Source organism: Barbus barbus (assembly GCF_936440315.1).
Source record: "Barbus barbus genome assembly, chromosome: 2".
In the NCBI taxonomy this organism is placed as follows: Eukaryota; Metazoa; Chordata; class Actinopteri; order Cypriniformes; family Cyprinidae; genus Barbus; species Barbus barbus.
The window spans coordinates 17,382,807-17,406,017 of record NC_136730.1 but is presented as its reverse complement, the minus strand read 5'-3'; the positions used below and the strand labels follow the sequence as shown (position 1 = coordinate 17,406,017).

Below are 23,211 nucleotides of genomic sequence, written 5' to 3'. Positions count from 1 at the left end.
CAATGCTCAGTGTTTTACCATTACAACACATGTAACTCTGGACCAAAATCAGTTTAGCCACATTTTTATATAGTTGGGGATTCGTGGGATTATGTTGACAAGCTGTGCAGCTAATTTTGCCCTTTCTTAAATTGTATTGCTTTCAGATTCTTATGATTACCCCCCAAGGCCAAACTCTTTTCAGATTGGACTAAACATCACCTTAAGCAGGATAATTATTTTTACTTATTAAATCTTGGTGCTTCTATGAAAAGAGCGCCGAAAAGAGCGCCTAAAACAATTAATAAGAAAAGTTATGATGCTTTACTAACCAACATTGGAGTAAAACAAAAGCAAGCACATACAATTTAATAATTCCAGAGTCTATTTGTTTCCATATACAGAAGTGGTTTATTAATAAATATAAATCAAATAAAGACATACCGCTCTTGGATGGACCACTTTAGCTGTAATAGACAATTTGCAACCAAACATTGCCATAATTTTGATTATAGACCCGCTTTTCAGTCAAACTCATTGAATTAGTCTTAATGTATGAATGTGTATCAGTACAGACTTGAAAGAGTTAAGAGATTTGCTTACAGTGTATATTTTGAGTGATTTGTCATCTGATGCTTGTCTTCCAGTAAATCCAATTTCAACTGCCATTGTGCACAATTCGAAAATAATTTCTGCTGCTTTAAGACGCATGCTATAATATGCTGCACAACAAATCAGTCCTGCTGGATCTAAAATAGAAAATTAGGAATATATATCATATCCTGTGGGCTAGAATTGGGCTATGTGTTTGACACTCTAACTTTGTTTTAAATCGGTTTCCTGATAGGTGTGTCGCATGGCTTCAGACTACTCAAGAACTTGTGCGAGCCCAGACAGTATTCAGGCGGGTGAGGCAGCCATGGTGTCTGAGACCTGTGAGGTCTATGTGTGGGGAAGCAACAGCAGCCACCAGCTTGTAGAGGGCACTCAAGAGAAAATCCTCCAGCCCAAACTCGCTCCCAGCTTCAGTGATGCACAAACGGTAGAAAGCAATTTCATATTAATTATTCATAGACTGTCAGTGTTAGTATCCTTCTTTATGCTCACAGTGAATGCTTGCTGACCACATCTCGTGTCTTCAGATTGAAGCTGGCCAGTACTGCACATTTGTCATCTCCTCTGATGGTTCAGTCCGAGCGTGTGGGAAGGGCAGTTATGGGCGCCTGGGACTGGGTGACTCAAACAACCAGTCCACTCTTAAGAAGCTGACCTTTGAACCTCACCGTGCCATTAAGAAAGTTTCATCATCCAAAGGCTCAGACGGCCACACATTAGCCTTCACTAGTGAGGGAGAGGTGTTCAGCTGGGGTGATGGAGACTATGGCAAACTGGGTCATGGCAACAGCTCTACCCAGAAATACCCCAAACTAATACAGGGCCCTCTACAAGGAAAGGTACTAAATTCATGCAGTAGTTATGCATCACTTAATCTTTTTGAACTCTCAGAATGGACCAGTGTGTTTAAATGATTAATGTCTTCTGCTGCTTGTGTGTGTTTGCTTGTAGGTGGTGGTTTGTGTTTCAGCAGGGTATAGACACAGCGCTGCAGTCAGTGAGGATGGAGAGCTCTATACCTGGGGAGAGGGTGACTTTGGTAGATTAGGTATATTATTGTCATCATATATTTATTTGCACACATTCATAAAAAAAAATTAATGGCTGCTGAAAATTCAGCTTTGCCATCACAGGAATAAAATAAATTTTAAAATATATTAAAATACTAAACGGTTATTTTAGATAGTAATAAAATATTACAATATTATTCCTTTTACTGCATTTTTTTTAATCAAATAAATGAACAAAAATATGTTTTTATATGTCTAAATACATCTTTAGCAATCACATAATTTATTACGTGGCACAAATTGATCGACCTCAATTTGGCAGCCAATTAGCTTGCTTTAAATAGTCTGGTTCAGTGTTTATTGTAAGCTGCTTCTGCAGCGTGCTATCAGAGTTCCTCTAAAACCCTCCAGCTCCAACTGTCTAGATCTGCTAAGGGATATATGTATGCCTATTTATGCAGCAGCATATTTTATATGCTCACAGCAGTATGTCAGCAGATTGGCAAGAGCAAGTCCATACTTGCTCTTCCCCAGCAGTGAGCGTAGCAGACCTAGTGTGCTAAAAATTGCTAAAATGCTGTGATAAAAATACATATATTAGTTAACTAAATGCACATAACATTTTATCTTGCTTCATTTTGTGTTGACATTTGTGTTTATGTATCATTAATTATGTTTGTTTACACTTGTAGGTCATGGCGACAGTAACAGTAGGAACATTCCCACGCTAGTTAAAGACATCAGTAATGTGGGTGAGGTGTCCTGTGGAAGCTCTCACACTATTGCGCTGTCTAAAGATGGACGTACGGTCTGGTCCTTTGGAGGTGGAGACAATGGTGAGTTGAGTTAACCTACGTCACTTGTTCTTCTAAAGAGATATTTGAAAGGGTCCTGCTGTATTCGTGGTGTCAGGCACTATGCACTTTGTCAGCCGCTGCATCTAGATTCTTGAGTTATCTTCTCTACTTTGTACACATCCTGTAATTATTGTTTGTGAAGTTGCTGTGTATATGTGATAACAAAGATTAATGGAAGACTATTACACCTTGGTTGTTGCTTATCTGCAGGGAAACTGGGTCATGGTGATACCAATCGTGTGTATAAACCCAAAGTGGTGGAGGCGCTCCAGGGAATGTTCATACGTAAAGTTTGTGCTGGCAGCCAGTCATCTCTTGCCCTCACCTCTACTGGTCAGGTATGAGACATTGCTAAGTCACTAGTTATTGTGTTTTAATTATAGATTACAAAAATAGGGGCAATTATGAGTTGATGTTAATTCTAATGACTGGTGTCATTAGAATCAATAGTGTGGTGTGTATATTCATTATAAACACTCTGTTTTCTATGTATTCATTGTGCAGGTTTACGCTTGGGGCTGTGGTGCTTGTCTTGGCTGTGGTTCATCGGAGGCCACTGCACTAAGGCCAAAACTGATTGAGGAACTTGCCACAACCAGAGTGGTAGACATCTCCATAGGAGACAGCCACTGCCTTGCTTTATCACATGGTAAGGGATCACTGCAAACCCACTGAATTGAGGACACAAATCTATGGCTCTATTTGGTATGCTATGCTTAAGTGGTTGGTAGTGCAACAACATGAAAAGGAAATGAAAATGAGGCTGTAAGGGATGGAAGTTCAGTGCTTTCAATAGATTGTGCTATTGTTTACCAAGCATACCAGCATACCAATTGTTTAGATGTCAAAATGGCTTTCATAAAAAACCTTCAGTAGACAAAAATTCCATAAAACAGTTTTAAAAGTTGTGAAAATTACATGATAGGTCCTTTGTATTACAGTGCGTGCCATTGTAAAGACTAAGTCTCTCCCTCACAGCTTCATTGTCATCTGTTTTATATTCAATATGGCACCTAACCTGACTAAGGTTTAGGCTATACAGTGCAGTTAGTTTTGTGATCTTAAATATTCTTGCTTTAGTATTTTCACTTTCAGTGTATTGCATAAAGCATTATAGAATTCTATTGTAAACTCAGTTAACAATGGCTGGTGATTAGGTGCTGCTGGTTTTGTGAGTTCTTGGGGCTGTACTGTAGGGTTGTAAGGGTTGTGTGAACTGTAGTTTTTGATAGTGAAGAGAGGGGGGTCAGATTAGTTGTAGAAGGGTATGTGCTGAGTCAGACTCAGATAAGGTGAAGCAAGGGGGCCTCACACATAATGTCACAGACAATTTGACGCTGTGTACTTAAACAGAATGTGCTGTTCATGTGCATTGCGAAATGCTCACACACATCTGCTTTTCAAAATGCATAAAACTGAAATGTGACTCATGAAAGTATATGCAGTAATGATGAATAGTTGCTCTTTCATTTCTTTTCTTTTTCCCATGTGGATTTTTTTTTACAGACAATGAAGTGTATGCTTGGGGGAATAACTCCATGGGTCAGTGCGGTCAAGGGAATTCCACTGGCCCAATCACCAAACCCAAGAAGGTGATTGGTTTAGATGGGGTGGCCATTCAGCAGATCTCTGCTGGCACCTCCCACAGCCTGGCATGGACTGCCCTCCCAAGAGACAGGTTAGCAAGTCTGTTGAACCCTTATATAATCTTTACATTGTAGATAAATACACAATATATTTAATATGCAATTGTGCCGTTTGTTGATTTCTATGGCAAACATTTTTTTTCTTTGTCATATGTTTTTATCTTCTTTCTTATAATAAATTTTTTGACATTTCCATATCTAATCTATTAATATTATGTGTATGTTTACAGGCAGGTGGTGGCCTGGCATAGGCCGTACTGTGTGGACCTAGAAGAAAGCACTTTCTCTCACCTGCGCTCATTTCTGGAACGATACTGCGACGGTATCAACAACGAGATCCCACCGCTGCCTTTCCCATCTTCCAAGTATGTGTTCTGCCACCACTATAGCACCATATTTAATTTTTGACAGGAATGAAAATGAGGCTGTTAGAAATAGAAGAATAGTGCATCGAATGGATTGCACTGTTGGCTTTCTGAAAAACAAAAAAGTTGACAAAACTTCATAAAACAGTTTTGAAAGTTGAGAGCTGTGAAATTCACATGATCTTGGATCTTTATATAGTCCGTGCCATTGTAATTGCAGTAAATATTTCCTTTACAGCCTCATTTTCATTAGTGTAAAATTCTATATGGTGTCTAACCTGACTAGGGTCTATGGATGAGTGAAGCTTACTTTGTTTTTTAAGTGCATTAAATATCACCGGAGAATTAAAGCTGCTGCTAATGTTGTGTATTTGAGATCAAGTTTCAAATGATTTTCTAACCCATCCTAAAGGTTATTAAATATTAAGTGTGTGTATTCTTGCAACACGGAGGGAGTAAATTTGTTTTTGGGCCAACAGGGAGCATCATAACTTCTTGAAACTATGTCTACGGCTCTTGTCCAATCACCTGGCTCTAGCACTGGCGGGTGGCGTGGCCACTAGTATCTTGGGACGGCAAGCGCGGCCACTTCGAAATCTGCTTTTCAGACTGATGGATGCATCAGTACCAGATGAAATCCAGGAGGTCTGTGTTTGCTTGTGTTTTTCCACATATTTGTTGCTGTGATGGTTTACTGTGGCCCGTATTTTTCTCTGATCAATGTGTGCATTTTGTAGGCTGTCATCGAGACTCTGTCCGTGGGAGCGACGATGCTGCTACCTCCTCTGAGAGAGAGAATGGAGCTACTGCACTCACTCCTTCCTCAAGGACCAGACCGGTGGGAGAGCCTCTCCAAAGGACAGGTACGACTTTGTGCCTGCTTGTAAAGAATAAACGGTTTAAGTTAACTTACAAAAGCATCTGTCAGTCATATGTTGGTGTGTGTTGTTTCTGTCACAGAGGATGCAGCTGGACATAATCCTCACTAGTCTGCAGGATCACACCCATGTGGCATCTCTGCTGGGCTATAGCTGTCCTCCAGATGCCTCCGAGCCTCCCGCTCTACCCTCCGACTCTACGCATGTGCCTGGCACTCATTCTGATACACATCCTGACACACACTTGGCAGAGATCCTCATGAAAACTCTACTCAGGAACCTGGGCTTTTACACGGTCAGTTCTGCTGATAAAGATCTTGAGGCTGTGTTTGTGCTGACAGCCAGCTTTGTTTTATCTTTATCTTGGTTTACACGCTTATGATAAATTATCGTGTTTCCAATAGTCAGTAATAATACAAATTTCACAGACTTTTAGACTGCAGAAAGTGCATGCATCATTTCAATACTTATCACTAAAAGTAATGACAACATGCAGTTTAGTAAGTGACTTGGATGTTGATTCAGTGGCTGCTTTCATGGATTAAAGGAGTTCATACAGTAAATAATTTGTCAGACACTGATTCATACCACTGTTTTTGAATCTTTTTCAATGATTCATTAATAAAATCACCTCAATAGACTCATTTGTGTGTGAGTCAATGCGCTAGCCTGTTTCTGCATGCAACCTACAAAGATAACTCAAAAGAAATGCATGTTTTTTGGTCATTATTTTTCCATATATATATATATATATATATATATATATATATATATATATATATATATATATATATATATATATATATATATATATATATATATATATATATATATATATATATATATATATATATTGTATATGTATACACTTTATATTCAGGTAAAATATTATTTAATTTGCTGTGGTGAATGTCAACCCGTTAGGATATTTTTGAGAGCAAGGGCAAGCAAAATATTTTATATTTGGTGAGATTGCACTATTACTCTTATCAGCCTAGTGCGTCTTGGCCAAGTAAAAATGTAAACACCGTCTTAAATGAATATAAAAACCGATTCAAGATGATAAATTGGATATGGGTCACCATAACACATCTGTGTATTACACTTACAGTGTAAATGCAACATCTGATATACACTTCTGATTGTCTTCTCAACTTGTTTTCCTTTTGTGTATGTGTGTGTTAACCTAACAGGACCAGGCTTTTGGAGAGCTGGAGAAGAACAGTGATAAGATCTTGCAGGGAACATCTTCGTCTGATAGCAGCCAACCAGCTCACCTCCATGAACTGCTCTGCTCTTTACAGAAGCAGCTACTGGCCTATTGCCATATCAACTGTGTTACAGAGGTGCATACACAACCAAATACATGTGTACATATACACTCACAAATTTCCTTCTTGGAAAAATCATGTGCTTGTTGGGTCTGAGTGGGCTGATTTCCTTCCACATGTTGATCTGTGTTTTTCAGAGCTCCAGTAGTGTGGCCCTCCTCCACAAACACCTGCAGTTATTATTGCCTCATGCCACAGATATCTATAATCGCTCTGCAACTCTTCTGAGAGAAAGCTCTGGAAATGGAAGCGTGCGTGAGAAGCTACGAGGTAAATCAATGTACACTCGCATTTAAGCTAAACTCATTATCTAAATGCTAATGGACCTGCTAATTTTACCTATGCTTGTTTGTGGCAGATGTGATCTACATGTCTGCAGCGGGCAGTATGCTGTGTCAGATTGTGACGTCCTTGCTGTTATTGCCTGTTTGGGTGGCACGGCCATTGCTCAGTTACCTCTTAGACCTGCTTCCCCCTCTGGACCGTCTCAACAGACTTTTGCCTGCCGCCATACCTCTGGAGGAACAGGAGCTGCAGTGGCCACTACATGGTCAGATTTTCACATTCATATGAATAATAGCTCATTTAAGTTTAAATAATTTAAAATTACAATACACATACTCACTCACACACGTGTATATGTGTGTCTATATATAAAACTTTAATAATTTTAAGCAATCTTGTGTGCCCCATGGGAATTTGCCCATACCTCTGTTTGAGAGCCACTCAACACTCAAGAACCACTCTTCTCTTTTTCAGTTAAACTTCTTAAGACTACTTTTCCTTATCCTTCTTCCTGTAGGCACACCAGATCTGGTTGATCCAGTATGTGTGTCAGGACCGGCACAGTGCTGGGTGTGGTTAGTGGATCTGGAGCGTACCGTAGCGCTGCTGGTGGGACGTTGTCTTGGAGGAATGCTCCAGGGAGCCCCGCCCTCACCAGAGGAACAGCACACTACCCATTGGCTCAAAACACCCCTTTTTAGTAACGGCTTGGAGACTGATATACCCCAGCTTGGTATGCACATGCACTGCAATTCCTAGTATTAATAAATGTCCTGTTTTGTTATGAAATGTGTGGAAGTAAAAAAAAAAAGTGTTAATGTTAAAGCTGAAATGGCGTATGTGTTTCAGATGTGTGTATCAGCTCTCTACTGGAGGTGGCTCTGTGTGGAAATGAGGAGCAAAGACCGTTTGACTGTCAGTTGCGTGCTGACATGAGTGTGCTGGTTGATTTGTCCCTTGGATCAACTAAAGAGCCCACACACAGCTTGTGGACAAACATGCAGGACTATGCCATCAGCAAGGGTAGGACACAAAAACAGAACATATATTGAGGATTATGGAAAGAGTATTATAAATGATTCACTGATGATTAGCTTTACCTAACGTTAAGTGCTTGTGTAGTTTCGTTAGTCACACATTAAAGTGCCCACATAATTGGTAATGATAGGTTCATATTTTGGTTTTGGGAGACCCCAACAACAGGTTGACATGTATGCAAATTCAAAAAACATTTTATCTATTTTTATCTTCCTTACTCAACGATTCCCAAACGATTCGTTCAACGATTAATTTTTGCAAACCCCTTCTTTGCGTAATGCTAATCTGCGGTGATTGGTCTCATCTTCATTTTATCATGCCTGTAATGCTTGATAAACCAGCATTGTGAGAGCAGTGCTGCTTTGTGTATAGCTTTACCATACAATACAGCTATATTACTGCTCCAAAACCTGCACCTAATGGCAAAGAATGAATTTGCATTTTTATTTAGATCAATGCAAAAAGAACAAGAAGTGGGCGGGCAGTATGCTAATGTTGATGTCAACATGAAACAGCTTGAGATTTGTTTTAAAAATGACTAATTTCAATGATTCAGGGTCGATGAATCGTTCTTTCGAGAGACAAACTTTATACACGGTGCACTTTCAGATTTAAAAAATCGCAGTATGTTTTCATTCACTTAGACCTGTGTTACACACTGCATGAAAGGTCATTTTCAAAAATCCATAATAGGGGCACTTTAACCTATTCAAACCTTATAATGGTTTCTATTTCTGTGGTGTTGGGTAGCCCCACCCAAAGTGAATTCTCAATGGTCCAAAATCTCACTTCACACAACTTGTCTCATTGCGCCTGATTAGGACTTTGTGTCAGTTGTCATTTCTTTTAAATAAAGCCATTTGTGTTTCTGAAAGCAGTTTCAGAATGTAGAAGTTCTGTCATAATTAAGCTTAGGTCCCTGTGATGGGGCAGAGTATTTTTCCAGAATTACTGTCTTGAGGTTACAGTTCAATAATAAAGCAATTGACATTCATATCCTCTGTTATGTTACAGCTGGCCATAAACCAAATCTTTGACGCAATCTATCCTAACTTTGCAGTAATTGGACTTTACAAGAAGTTATTTGTTAAAAGTGGAACTAATTTTTCCATTAGCATTATCCACTTTTCATTTGTGCAAACAAATGTCTTAGATGACCTGTTCATTTAGTCTTTTGTGTGTGTGTTTGTGTAGATTGGGACAGTGCATTATTGCCGAATGAGTCTCTGTTAGACACAGTGTCCCGCTTTGTGCTTGCTGTCCTGCTGAAACACACAGGGCTGCTGGGACAGGCATGTGGAGAGGGGAGGTATGACATTATATTCTACATAACTTCAGATAATTCTACGCTGTGGACACTACTAAAGATTTTCTTTCCTATTTTCTGTCTTCCTTCAGATATCAGCCATGTAAAGTCTTGGCAGAGGTGTATCGCAGTGTGTATAAGGTGCGGAATCGCCTCTTGGCTTGCAAGAACATGGAGCTCATCCAGACACGTTCATCATCACGGGAACGCAGAGTATGACACTTTTTTTTTTTTTTTATTACAAATTATGTTATTAGTATAACAGCTTGATTGAAACCTTCGGATCTTTGAAGAAAATGAAATGAAAGATAATTGAAGAACAAACTTTTTTTGTTTAGCCCGATTCAGACGGTAATTGTTTCTCAGGGGGACGTAAGTGATTTTCACCATATACAGGGGGTAGCTGGTGATTTTAATTGCCATCCGAATCCAGGACATCTGTGTTTGTCTCTCACCACCCCCATAAAAATCCCCGGCCGAATTACCTACTGTTTTTTGACAAACACCAAGGTCGTATGGTAATTTAATTGCTGTCTTAATCCACATCTCTGAGTTTACAAGAAAAAATGCATTCAAAATTCAGCGTTTAAACCCTTTTTGAACACTCCCGAACACCATACGGTAACTGTTGTACTTCGGTGTAATTTGCATACATATTTATTTCTGAAATGCTGGAAAGTATTTAAAAGAACAATACTTCATAACTGCTCCACCACAGCGAGTGAGAGCAGAAAGAAAAGAAAAGCATGTAAACATTCGAAGTGGGTCTTTATTATGGCAGCGGCAGGTATGCAATACAATGTTAACCTCTTAACTGTCACCCCCCCTTTTTGAATTTTTTTTGAAAGTGCACTATTTAAAGTTAAATTGTAATAATTCATGAATGCTTTTGAATACAGATCTAAGATTGGTCTCCTTTTAAAGAAGACAATCAGCAGATTATTGCAGAAGTGAAATATTTTCAAAAAACGAAAGTAAAAAAAAGTTATAAAAGTTTAAATTTACTGTAAATAACATGTACGATACTATTATTATTATATATTATATAAAATAAATATTTTACTAAATATATTTTAATCCAGATTTGGCATAAAATTAAAGCCATATGTCTAAATATGTTGTGTTCCAAATTTGAAGTTGATATAAAAAAAATTGAGGTTACTATGCAATTTTGTTTAGGCGTTATACCACAAACAGCCACCGGGTGCCATTCAAACCCCATTGAAGTTTTTTTTATGCACTTTTCTGTAACAAATGGATCAATTTCTCTCTCACTCTTACTCCTATCACAAAATAACCACCAAATATGGAATCCTGAGACTCAGACCTTTCCTATGATATGTATTTTGTCAAGATTATAAAAAGTTTTGATTCTATAAGACCGTAATACATTTAGTCACCACTAAGGGGGAGGAGCCCGCTAAAAGATTTTAAAGTACCATTGCTATGGTGACGCAATATCCGATTTCAAAACGGTTTTCACAGGAGGAATTGTGAGATTTTAAGCTTTCAAATGATATATAATATATGATGATTACTAAAACACGTGATAGGAAAAAAAGGAAACTAATATAATTTTTGTGTCAAAGGTCAGCACGCCTATTATGGTGTATATGTTTTGAGGTGCGCTCTTGTCATAAATTAATCTATTACTGCTCCTACATAATTTTTTATAACAAACAGTGGTGAAATATCTATTTAGGAGTCTTGGACCTTTCCAATGATATATAGTTTGTCATGATTAGATTAGGATTTAATGGTAATATATTGAAGTAAAGTTAGGTGTCCCGTATACGGGACGGTGACAGTTAACAGGTTAAAATGTGTAGCCTATTATAAACGGATATATATCACGTATAATTATATGCAACTATAGCGTGTATTTTCTTATTTTTAAACAGGAGATTTAAATAATCAAATAATAAATAGGATTATACATTATAAAATATGCTTGGAATAATAACAACACATTTTACATAAGTATTTTTAAATACATTTTCCACAATAATAAGAATAAATTATTTTATTTAATAATCATGTGACTGGCCACGTGAGCAGCATGTTCTCTGGTTCGCAGGATCACAGATCTCGCTCCTGTGAACGTGAACCACTGTGAATAAATCACCATCCGAATCCATGAGTTTTATCACTGAGGTGATATGTAAATTAATTTTTACAGACGTCCATATGAGAAACAATTACCATCCGAATTGGGCTTTTGAGTGAATTATTCCTTTAAGATCCTAGAAAGGACCCCATTATATGTAATGCCATTTCTTTTCCGGTGTGCAGATCTCTGAAAATGTGGACTCTGTGGAGATGGACCCACAGGAACACTCTTTCACCCGAACTATAGACGAGGAGGCTGAGCTGGAGGAGAGAGACAGAGAGAGAGACAGAGAAGAAGGTCATCAGGAGCAGGAAGATGAGGAAGAAGAAAGAGAGCATGAGGTCATGACCGCAGGAAGTGAGTTCTGACACATTTATGAAGGGCATGTGTGTGTGCTGCTGATGTTGGCTGATGCTTTGGGTGGCACTGAGCAAAGTGCAGTTTGTGTACTTTGCGTTATTACGCCTAAAAATTTATATTCTATCATTGTTTATTTCCCCTCTTATTATTCAAAAACCAGATATTTAGTAGAATAAAACACAGAATTTGTACACAGCTGTCAATCTCCATTAAAAAAAAGCATATACTGTAGGTTTGGAATGACATGAGGGTGAGTAAATAATGACAGTTTTAATTTATTACTTTAAAGATATATTTAGGATTTGGTTTGGCATAGTCTAAATTGCATTGTGCTAGAACACACCACACAATATACACTACCATTCAAAAGGTTTTTACTGTCCTTTGCTCACCAAGGCTTTTTTTTAAATGTAAATCTCTTGTTTGTTAATGTGAAAGCCTTTACTTTTATTTAGCAAGGATGCATTAAACTAATGTCTTTAAAAAAAAAAAAAACATACTAACTTTTGAATGGTAGCGTATACTAATAAATAACTTTGTTAACGGTAGTTGTTATGCAACATGGCATTGTGTAATATCCAGCCATAAGCACTTTTTAACAACGTCATGCTACTTGGCTGCTTCCCTAACTTGGCCGCTCCGTGTCTTATGTCTTGGCGGGCGCAGAAATCTTTCAATGTTTCCTATCAGCACGGGAGGCAGCACGAGGAAGGGACCGAGATCGAACCGGAAGCATGAGTGTACAGGAAGAGCCGGCTCAGCCCGGTCCGGAGCGCAGGAGCAGCACGACTCCTCAGGAGGGACAGGATCTTTACACCACCGCATGCAATGCAGTCATCCATCGCTGTGCCATGCTCCTGCTGGCCGTCAGCACACCGTTCGCTCAGCACATTAATCAGCAACCCCTGACTGGTGGGGTCAACCAGGACGGAGGCGGGTTTATGACGAGGTGAGTTGTGTCATCAGTACATTTAGCTGATTTAACATGTGTAAGCACGACTTAAGTCTTTTGAATCATAACCCTTATCTTTGGAGCCTGAAAGTCTCGCTGAACTCGTTCACCTTTCCAGTCTGCTACAGCGCTGCCAATCCTGCCTGGGAATGCCTGACCTGCTTTTCTAGATTTCACATTATGCAGTTGCAAGAGACCTTGTGTGCTGCCCTGATTTGAAGAACCTCTATAAGCCGACCCAATTGCAATTAAAAGCAGCGCTTACTCTGATACATAATTTCAATAAACAAAAAACATTCTTCATTAGTGGTATTAATTTATATTTAGGTCACGTTTTAATGACATGATTATGTTATGTCCGCTCACAGGACGTGTAACTTCCCATTGTCATTTTGTGTGTAGGAGTGAGAGCCTGTCGGCAGAGAGTCGGTCCATCCAGAGCAGTCCCAGCTACAGACTCATAAAATCCAGGAGTGAGTCTGATCTCTCCCAGCCAGAGTCTGATGAGGAGGGATACTCATTGGTGAGATGTGACACATGCACACTCTGCCTTTTCTGCTTTACTTGATTTATAACTATATCAATTGCAGTTATGTAACCTGCCTGTGTGACCTGTTTCAGAATGTGAGGAGGAATGTGGATCTGGATTTAGCCTTCACTCCTAAAAAAAGAGGTGATGGCCCCGCCTTTAACATACTGAGGCTGTAGCAGTGGGACATACTGTACTACTCTCTTAATATGTATATTTGTGCTACATGTGTACACATGTAATGTGTCTCTGACAGCTCTGTGTGTCGGCCTATTTTTTCTACATGGCTAAATAGGTCCATGAAATAAGATGACAGTGGATTCCTGCTGGCATATTTATAGCCTCTTCATGTGTTGCCAAAATTGTTCCCCAAGCCCAAAATGTGCCACGTCAAATCTCTTCTATAAAGTAGTACTCACATAATACATATTCATTATTCCTTATCTTTATACATGTCCAGGCCTGCACACAAGAAAAGCGCAGTTTATGGAAGAACTCAAATACCTGTCTGTCCCGTTCACCCGTTCCCGTTCACATTTCACCTGTAAATCATACACTTTTGTGCTGGAAATCTGGCATCAGTTCTGATGGCCTTTATTATAAAAAGGGGGGTGAAAATAAATATAGACAAGGATTTGTTCGAGCAGTAGATTATAGGATGCTATTTAAGCTGCTTTTGCTTTTATTTTCTTATCTGTATGTACTGTAAACAGTCACAGCTACAGATATTAGACTTTTTTTAGTACAAAAAACAGAGTGGGAGTATGCAAATTTTTTTGATCTACAGTAATCTGTGTCTAGGAGGCTCTGTCACAGAATGTTGATAATGTTTTCAGCTACTAATAAATATATTTTGAGGCATAATTTTACTGGGGGTTTTTTTTTTTTTTTGTATCTTTTCCATAGATTTTCCCTTATAATCAGGACTGAAAATGTGAGAAAATCGATGTGATCAATTGTTGTGCTGAAAATTTGAAACTTAAAACACACATAAACCAACTAATAAAGGTCTTTTGAGATCTTAAAAATTACAGGCATGTGCTAATTTCTTGAGGAACATAGTTGTTCAGAATCAGGATTCAGCATCCACTCTATTGCTATTAGTGTGTCACAGAATGAATTCTGGCTTTTTAGCAGAATATGGCATTCACAGCACTTCTAGCACGCTCGGTGTCTAAATTTGCTCCTTTGTTTTCATTCATTAGGTGGAGTAATGTAGGGAATAGTGAATGAAAATCAAAAATCAAATGTGAATGCTTCTGGGCGGAGCTGAGGTTGTGCTTGAGTGACCTGAATTCCTCTGAAATATGAGTACTTCATATACTCATGTCATACAAATAGCTCTCTTCACAGAAAAAAATAGATATTTTCATAGAAGCCACGTGAGAAACAACGCAATACTGTATTAAGCATAAAAGTACATGGCACACAAATTTGCAGTGGAATCTGTTTCTAATTATATAATTTTAATTGTTAAATTACACTTTATTATTGGCCGATTATTACAAAATGTGTTCAACAGATTTTGTCTTGTGTTTTCAAGGCTTTCTGTACAGTTCTCCAGACTGTTCTGCTGACTGGTTTGGAGGACGCTCGGCTCGTGAGTGTTTGTACAGCTCTCCACAGTCCTACGAAGAGTCAGACCTCGATCTGAGCCATTCATTCAGGCTCCATGCACTCTGCGAGAACATAGTGAACTTCATCAGTGGAGATGTTGGGAATGCTCCTGCGTTTAAGGAACCAGAAGAGAGCGTGTCCACCAGCCCACAAGCCATAATTATAGCCATGGAGCAGCAGCAGAGTCGAGCAGAGGTATGTTCTGACTCTTTATTTGTCAGATCTTCACTTCCACCCACAGACTTTGTTTACATTGTGCTTTTATGATTGTGTTTTGTGTATTTATATAGTTGCGTCTGGAGGCCCTTCACCAGATTGTAGTGTTGATTTCTGGAATGGAGGAGAAAAGCAGTCAGGCAGGCTCTGGAGGTGAAGCTGAACGCACAGGCCTCAGTTTTCACTCTGCCTCTCTGCTAACATCAGTCAGACTGCAGTTCCTGTCGGGATGTTTTGGCCTTGGTGCTGTCAGCAATGGAGGGCCAAAAGGGGAAAGTGTCCAACTGCACCATTACCAGGTAATTGTTACAAGGATCTAATCTTGTTTCAGAGGTACTGAAGAAGAGAAAATCTTTTTTTGAATGCGTGTCATACGGTTCGACATTAATTTATGACCATTATCAGTGGATAACAAGCAACAAATTAAATTTTTAAACATAGTTGATAATCTTTGTAGGTCATACTGGCTTAATATGTGCTAATTTATGCTAGAATGTGGGCATAAAGCCTTACTGAAAAAAATAGCTATAAAGACCCAGATCAGAATGTCTGTGAGCAATTCAGTCTCCTTGCTTTAACACATTTTGAACAATAAGCTGGGTTTGAAGAACTTTCAATGTTCTGATAAATAATTTGTTATTGTTTGTTACTATTTATGTTATGTTCTGCATGTCCTTTATCTTTCCTTTTAGGATGGAGTCAGAGCAGCCAAGAAACGTTTACAGATGGACATTCAGACAGCTGTTCATAAGATTTATCAGCAGCTGTCAGTCACATTAGAGAGAGCCCTGCAAGCTAACAAGCACCACATAGGTAATGTGTTTGAGCACACATTCAGTATGTTCCTTTTGTGTAGCATATATTATACTGAACATGTATTCGCAATGCTGTGTGTGTTTACAGAGGCCCAGCAGAGGCTGCTATTGGTGACGGTCTTTGCTCTAAGTGTGCGATACCAGCCTGTCGATGTATCATTAGCAATCTCCAGCGGCCTCTTGGATGTTCTCTCTCAGCTCTGTGGAACGGAAACCCTGCTTGGACAGACACTGCAACTCTTCCACAAACCTGCAGGCTCTCAGCTCAGCACTGCCCTCAAAGTGGCCAGCACCAGACTGCTACAAATACTAGCCATCAGCACCGGGTACAACACTGTTCTCTCACAGATTGCTAACATCTGGTTTTTCATAGCTGATCTGAACCTCAAATGCTGTATGTTTTAAATTATGATGCTACTCCATGAATGTTCTTTAGACCCACTGTGAGATTTTGGTATGTTTACGTTACCATTCGGAGGTTTGGGGTCAGTAAGATTTTTAAAGGAAATTTAATGCATTAAATTCATCACAAGTGACAGTAAAGACTTTTACAGTGTTACAAAATTTCTGTTTCTTTTGAACGTTTTACTCATCAAAGAATCCTTGCAAATATCACAAAACTGTTTTCACAAAAGGTTTGTTTGGTCACATCACAGTTTATACTTCTCTCAGCAGAGCAATTGAAGACAAATTCATTAACTTTTGCTCTTTCCTCTCTTTCCATCAGGACATATGCGGACAGGTTGAGTCCTAAGGTGGTCCAGGCTCTGCTGGATCTTCTGTGCAGTCAGCTGAAGACTCTGCTGGCTCAGGCTGCTGGAAGCACGCTCAGTGCAAGTACAGAACTGCAGGAGAAGACTGACGTCTGTGCAGATGCTCAGAAAAAAGATTTTCGAGGTGGGACAGTTGCAGGTCAACAGCAACATGCTCAGTAAGTTACTTTATTTAGTGTTTTTTATGTATTGCTTTTATTTTGGTGTAGCATTGTTACGTAAGAGACACACAGCAGAGCTGCACCTCGGAGACTTCTTGGTGTTTCTGCGGCGAGTCGTCTCTTCCAAAGCCATTCAGTCCAAGATGGCCTCTCCTAAATGGACTGAAGTCCTTCTCAACATTGCTGCTCAGAAATGCTGTTCAGGTAGTACATCAATGTCCCGACCACATTGTCTTGTCTGTGTGCTAGTTGTTAGATTAGTTAAATGTGTGTATTTTTCAGGCATACCGTTGGTTGGTAATTTGAGGACACGGCTGTTAGCCCTGCATGTTTTGGAAGCTGTGCTTCCTGCCTGTGAGAGCAGCGTGGAGGACCATCAGATGACCCAGGTCTAATTCCACATACATCTGTTGTGCTTTTTTTTTTTTATCATGAAATGTGTGTTGCGGAGTTAAATTAATTTGTCTTTATGTGGTAGGTGGTGGAGAGGTTGTTCTCGCTGCTCTCGGACTGTATGTGGGAGGCACCTGTTGCTCAAGCCAAACACACCATCCAGCTGAAAGAGAGAGAGCAGGAACTCAAACAGGTGAGGGAGATTCAGTCAGTCAAGTGTAAGAAGTTGTAATGCTTTTAAATGTACTCATACTAGAGGTCTTCACGGGTCCAAAAATTCATACCCGAACCCGAAGAGACCTGTAAATGTGCTGCACGGAACAGACCCGGACCTGTATTTTATTTGAAAGTGGGACCCGAACCCGTGCAGGCCCGAGAAATGGCTTTAATGTACTACCCGGACCTGACGCGGACCCGACCATTACTCGAAAGTTGGACCCGAACCCGACTGGGAAGACCGACCCGACACCCGATCGCACAGCAAACTGTTATTAAGTCAATAAACGATTTGCGGAAAGAAAAAAAAAATCCCTTAACCGTGTTAGGTTGTTCCTCTCTCTTGTCGACGGAGAGAGCCTTCTTAATCCACTCATTATTCCATCTTAAAGGTCTACTGGCTGTTACGGTTGGTGACGGATGACTAATGCAACTTCGCAGTTTTTTTTGTTTTGTTTTTCATCTTGAGTCAACTTCAACTGTTGCGTTTAACCTACAATAACTTTTTGTTGGTTGTAATAAAGACTCGGAGCAATTATTTTTTTGCAAAAAAACAAAAAAAACTCACAGAACAAGAAGTGCTTTACACTACTGCGTGCGTCTTCGATAACAGGTGAGTCTCTTCAGTTTTGTTTCAGCTTTTTTTTTTTTTCACATCACTCATGAAGGAATCCATGATCACTGTCTGCTTGAAGCACTACATTAACTCCGCCTGCGTTCTGCTTCTGGCGGCTGAGGTAATTCGGGATTGTTTTTTTATTTTTTTTCTTTTCACCTTATTTCCCGCTCACACTTTTCTTATCCTAATTTTACAAACTTTAAGTTACGCATGCTGACTGACACTGATCACTGGCGGGTGCGGTATTCTCCGATCGACTCGGTTATTACATACAATGTTAAACAGACCCGGACCCGAAGTAATAGATTGGGACCCGACCCGGTCCCGGCTGACCATTTTAAAATATAGACCCGAACTCGTATGGGTCGGGTCGGGTCCCAGGTCCTCGGGTCTCTGGTCCTCCGTGAAGACCTCTAACTCATACCCAATGCCTTTAAATGCCATCTTGTTGTTTTAGGGTGAATCAGAGGAGGAAGAAAAAAATTTGCCTATCCAGGAAGTAACCTTTGACCCTGAGAAGGCACAGTGCTGTTTGGTGGAAAGCGGACAGGGATTGACACATGGCAGTGGAGGCAAAGGTTACGGCCTGGCCTCTACTGGCATTTCCTCTGGCTGTTACCAGTGGAAGGTTCTTCACAAATTTTTTTTGCACTAGTTCAGACAAGTTCAGAAGTTTGAGGTCAAAACTACAATATTTGATCTAAACTAGTAAAAGCGGTAATATTGTGAAATATTTTACCAATCTAAAATAACTTTTCTATGTTGAAGTCTTTTAAAATCTAATTTCTATGATGGCAAAGTTGAATTTTCAGCGGCCAGTCTTACCCTTCAGTGTCACATGATCCTTCAGAAATTTTTCTAATATGCTGATTTGGTGCTCAAGAAACATTTCTTATAATGTTAAAAGCATTTGTACTTCTTAATATATATATTTCAATATTAATATCATAATTCTATGATAAATAGACATTTTAATAGCTTTTATTTTAATAGAAATCATTTGTAAAATTATGAAAGTCTTTACTGTCACTTTTGATGAATTTAGTGCACCCATGTTGAATACAATTATTATTAAAAAAAAAAGTATTCCTGACCCCAAATTTTTGAATGGTAGTGTATGTTTGCACACAAAACGTCATGGAAGCCAGTAGCACAATATGTGCATTGTGTCGAGCTGTGTGAATATAAGAGTGTTTATGATTTTGTTTTTAAGTTCTATATAGTGAAGGAGAATCGTGGAAATGAGGGAACGTGTGTAGGTGTGTCACGCTGGCCAGTGCATGATTTCAACCACCGCACAACAGCTGACATGTGGCTCTACCGTGCATACAGCGGCAACCTCTACCATAATGGAGAGCAGACCCTCACGCTGTCCAGCTACACACAAGGAGACTACATCACCTGTGTGCTGGACATGGAGGCCAGGACTGTGTCCTTTGGCAAGAACGGAGAGGTGCGGTGCAGCCCATTTACAAACACACAAATACCATTTAACCAACTTTCATATCAAAAGCTGAGCTGAGTCTTATGTCATGTGTGTTTATGTTCTAAACCATTTGGCTCTATGTGGCAGGAACCCAAACTGGCCTTTGAGGATGTCGATGCTACAGAGCTGTACCCTTGTGTCATGTTCTACAGCAGTAACCCTGGGGAGAAAGTAAGACACAGAAGTGCTCATGTTGATGTTGATTTATACAGCCATAACAGCGAACAAAAATGTATACCGACTGACAATTTCCTACACTTTTTTTTAGATGGTTCTAACCAGTATATCACCCATCCCTTCTCTGTAGGTAAAAATCTGTGACATGCAGATGAGGGGTACACCACGTGACCTGTTACCTGGTGACCCAATCTGCAGCCCTGTGGCCACTGTCCTGGCGGAAGCCACCACCCAGCTGGTCCGTATCTTACATCGTTCAGAAAACTGGACCCAAACTATCAACCGCACCATCCTCCAGCGCCTCCAGCAGATCAGGGGCTGCCTGAGAGAAGGAGCTCTTCCAGCAGGGGCCACCAGACTGCGCAAGAGCCGCTCGGCACAGAGCAGAGAGGAGCAGGATGAGAAGGAGGAAGAGCGAGAGGAGGAGAGAGGAAGAAGCGGACGCCACGCAGCGGCTGAGCTGTCGGAGGCACACCTGCGGACGCTGTGCCACCAGGTGTGGCCGGTGTTAGCTGTGATAGGGGGAGTAGATGGTGGGTTAAGAATGGGGGGACGGTGTGTGCACAAGCAGACGGGGAGACACGCCACACTGCTGGGTGTGGTGAAGGAGGGGAGCACATCAGCTAAGGTGCAGTGGGATGAGGCGGAGATTACCATCAGGTGAGAGATGGGTAACTGAGTGATTTATATGAATGTGAAATTATAGCTTTTACCTCGCTCCTGCTCCCCAGTGCTCTCCTACTTTTCTGTCTTCTGCTCTCCTTGGTCTCTTTATCGCCTTTTCTTCCTCCCTAATCATTCATTGACTTTTTCCTTTGCATTAGCTCCATGACGTTGCATGTTCCCTAGCCCTCCTCCCTGCTCCCTCACTTTCTCTCTCTGTCTCTTTCTCTCTCTGTGTTTGGTTTGTCACTCCTTTTCATTAAAGCTTCCCCACTTTTTGGTCGCCCAGTGACACGCCGTTGTACAACTTGGAGCCAATCGAGCCTCTTCCCTTCGACGTTTCACGTTTCCGCGGACTCACTGCGGCTCTGCTGCTGGACCTCACCGCCCTCGCAAGCCTGCAGGACGACGGCTCCAAATCTGCCTCCGGTCGGCGGCACGAGCGAAGACATCGGCACGAACCCCAGGAAGAACGGGAGAATGAGTCGCGCACAAAACCGAAAGAGGGGACAGGAGACTTGCGCGTATCACACAGCTTAGATGAGGTTCGAGCTCGAGCTCCGCCCAACTCTCGCTCCGAGAGCGAGCTCGCTGCCTACACGCAGGATGCCACACAGCAGACTCCAGCGGAGGGACGGCGCAGGCTGCAGGAGATGGTGGGGATGCGCTCGCATGAGGCGGCTGCACAGATGGAGGTGCATGCGGTGCAGTTGTCGTATCTGTATCTGGGAGCGATGAAGACCCTGAGCGTACTTCTGAGCTGCAGTAAATACGCCGAGCTGCTGCTGATCCCCAAAGTCCCGCCTGACAGCGGCCATAATGCGGATTGTGCCAGCCCTGGGGTGAGTGTGTGTCAGGAGGAGGCGGAGCTGCGATCGTCTCTGCAGTTTCTGATGCGACACATGGTGAAGCGGGCGGTGATGAGGTCGACCATTAAAAGGGCACTTGGGCTGGCAGACCTAGAGCGGGCGCAAGCTATGATCTACAAACTGGTGGTCAATAGCCTACTAGACGAACAGGAAGGCCACAGTTCTAAGCCAGGTATCAGAAAACACAAAACAAACCTGATAAACATAAACTGACTTTATCTACACTGCTGTTCAAAGGTTTGGGGTCAAGATTTTTTGAAAGAAATCTCTTATCACCAAGGCTGCAATTACTTGGTTAAAAATATGGTTAATACAGTAATTTTGTGAAACATTACCATTTAAAATAACCAGTTTGACTTTTAATATACTTTTAAATGTAATCTGTTGATAAATCTGATTTTTCAGCTGCCATTACTTTAGTCTTCTGTGTCACATGATCCTTCAGAAATCATTCTAATATGATGATTTGAAAGTAAAAAGAGAAAAAAAACTGCGTTTGAAATGGAAATATTTTGTATTGTCTGACACTGATCTTAATGCAACCTTTCTGAATAATTTTCTTTAAAAAAATGCACTGACCCCAAACTGGTAGTTTATATAGAGCTAACTGTACAGTGTCTGCTATCCTTTACAAATATTGCTTGACATTATATAATATTACGCTAATTAAATTTATATTTAAAAAAAAATCTGACCAAAACTCGAAGGCTAACGTTTGAATTTTCCTTAAAACAAATTCTCACCTCAGTGGATCTGTTTTAACATTTTATTTATCAAAACATACAATTGAATAAAATAAAAACATTTTATTTAATTTATTTAAACTATTTTTTTTTTTTATGATTGGACTCTTTGTGTAATGCAAAGATTGTAGTTAATAAAGAAGACTGATTTAATAACTTTAATAGAAATTATTATTTTTGCTCTAATGGGCCAAGAATTTTTGGTTTTGACAAGGAATTTTCAATTTCAATCTCGTTCACAAGACACCTAGTTCTCTTCATAAAATATGTGAATGTGTGTTTTTAGTGGACACAGAGTGTGAGGAGTTAGAGGGAGACCAACAGTTTCAAACTCCGGTCACCACCTCCCCATCAGCCTCCAGCAGCACCTCTTTCATGAGCTCCTCGCTGGAGGACACCACCACAGCGACCACACCCGTTACCACAGCCACCACACCTGTTACAGACGCCGAGACGGCACCGGCTTCTGAATCACCCGGAGTAATGCCCCTCAGCCTGCTCAGGTATACACACACACACACTTTGTCTCTTTGAGAGTGTATGAACATTGAATCTTTCAGTCTGTGTGTCATGATTAATGTGCATATGCATGTCTGAGTAGGCAGATGTTCTCCAGCTACCCGACAACCACCCTTCTGCCAGCACGTAGAGCTCAGACCCCTCCCGTCTCATCGCTGCCCACCTCCCCATCAGAGGAGCACGGCCGGAGACAGAGCCTCACGTCACCTGAGTCCCAGCCTGCCAGAACCACCAGCAGGACAGGTACAAATACATATAATGTTTGTTTTGTTTTATATATATATATATATATATATGTATATATGTATGTGTGTATATGTATGTATATATGATTGGGAATATACATACAAGTGTGAAAGTTATAAATATACAATATAAAATAAAGAAACAATTCATAGTAAAAATTCTACTTTTCACTCAAATTATTATGATGATGATGATATCATTTGCAATGGAAACAATGTATTTAATTAGGCTGTCTTTCAGATCTTTGTACATGACTGTATATCCATATGCACATAGTCCTGTATTAAACAGCTGATTTTGTTTGTTTATTCGCTCCAAGCATTATCAGACCCCAGCAGTCGTCTTTCCACATCTCCTCCACCTCCTGCCATCGCAGTTCCGCTGTTGGAAATGGGTTTCTCACTCAGACAGATCATGAAAGCTTTGGAAGCAACAGG

The 23,211-nt window shown here is 40.4% G+C and overlaps 1 protein-coding gene across 6 annotated transcripts in view; it reads left to right on the top strand.

Moving 5' to 3' along the window:
- LOC306886617 (putative E3 ubiquitin-protein ligase HERC1) overlaps positions 1-23,211 on the top strand; it is a 48,382-nt gene that overhangs the window by 4,733 nt on the left and 20,438 nt on the right. For 5 of the 6 annotated variants that reach the window (XM_079443890.1, XM_079443892.1, XM_079443891.1 and 2 more), the window contains exons 4-41: positions 827-1,021; positions 1,122-1,433; positions 1,546-1,642; positions 2,297-2,440; positions 2,672-2,799; positions 2,966-3,110; positions 3,968-4,139; positions 4,338-4,472; positions 4,952-5,117; positions 5,210-5,335; positions 5,433-5,645; positions 6,544-6,696; positions 6,819-6,951; positions 7,040-7,231; positions 7,484-7,699; positions 7,816-7,989; positions 9,199-9,313; positions 9,403-9,523; positions 11,603-11,777; positions 12,447-12,729; positions 13,135-13,255; positions 13,354-13,405; positions 14,805-15,073; positions 15,169-15,393; positions 15,787-15,907; positions 15,998-16,235; positions 16,637-16,806; positions 16,892-17,047; positions 17,126-17,232; positions 17,322-17,429; positions 18,529-18,699; positions 19,285-19,524; positions 19,645-19,728; positions 19,865-20,394; positions 20,663-21,438; positions 22,296-22,512; positions 22,611-22,771; positions 23,094-23,210. In XM_079443890.1, the coding sequence (XP_079300016.1) occupies positions 827-1,021; positions 1,122-1,433; positions 1,546-1,642; positions 2,297-2,440; positions 2,672-2,799; positions 2,966-3,110; positions 3,968-4,139; positions 4,338-4,472; positions 4,952-5,117; positions 5,210-5,335; positions 5,433-5,645; positions 6,544-6,696; positions 6,819-6,951; positions 7,040-7,231; positions 7,484-7,699; positions 7,816-7,989; positions 9,199-9,313; positions 9,403-9,523; positions 11,603-11,777; positions 12,447-12,729; positions 13,135-13,255; positions 13,354-13,405; positions 14,805-15,073; positions 15,169-15,393; positions 15,787-15,907; positions 15,998-16,235; positions 16,637-16,806; positions 16,892-17,047; positions 17,126-17,232; positions 17,322-17,429; positions 18,529-18,699; positions 19,285-19,524; positions 19,645-19,728; positions 19,865-20,394; positions 20,663-21,438; positions 22,296-22,512; positions 22,611-22,771; positions 23,094-23,210 (7,258 nt within the window). The remainder of the gene's footprint in view (positions 1-826; positions 1,022-1,121; positions 1,434-1,545; positions 1,643-2,296; positions 2,441-2,671; positions 2,800-2,965; positions 3,111-3,967; positions 4,140-4,337; positions 4,473-4,951; positions 5,118-5,209; positions 5,336-5,432; positions 5,646-6,543; positions 6,697-6,818; positions 6,952-7,039; positions 7,232-7,483; positions 7,700-7,815; positions 7,990-9,198; positions 9,314-9,402; positions 9,524-11,602; positions 11,778-12,446; positions 12,730-13,134; positions 13,256-13,353; positions 13,406-14,804; positions 15,074-15,168; positions 15,394-15,786; positions 15,908-15,997; positions 16,236-16,636; positions 16,807-16,891; positions 17,048-17,125; positions 17,233-17,321; positions 17,430-18,528; positions 18,700-19,284; positions 19,525-19,644; positions 19,729-19,864; positions 20,395-20,662; positions 21,439-22,295; positions 22,513-22,610; positions 22,772-23,093; position 23,211) is intronic. The other variant, XM_079443893.1, reaches the window with a different exon arrangement.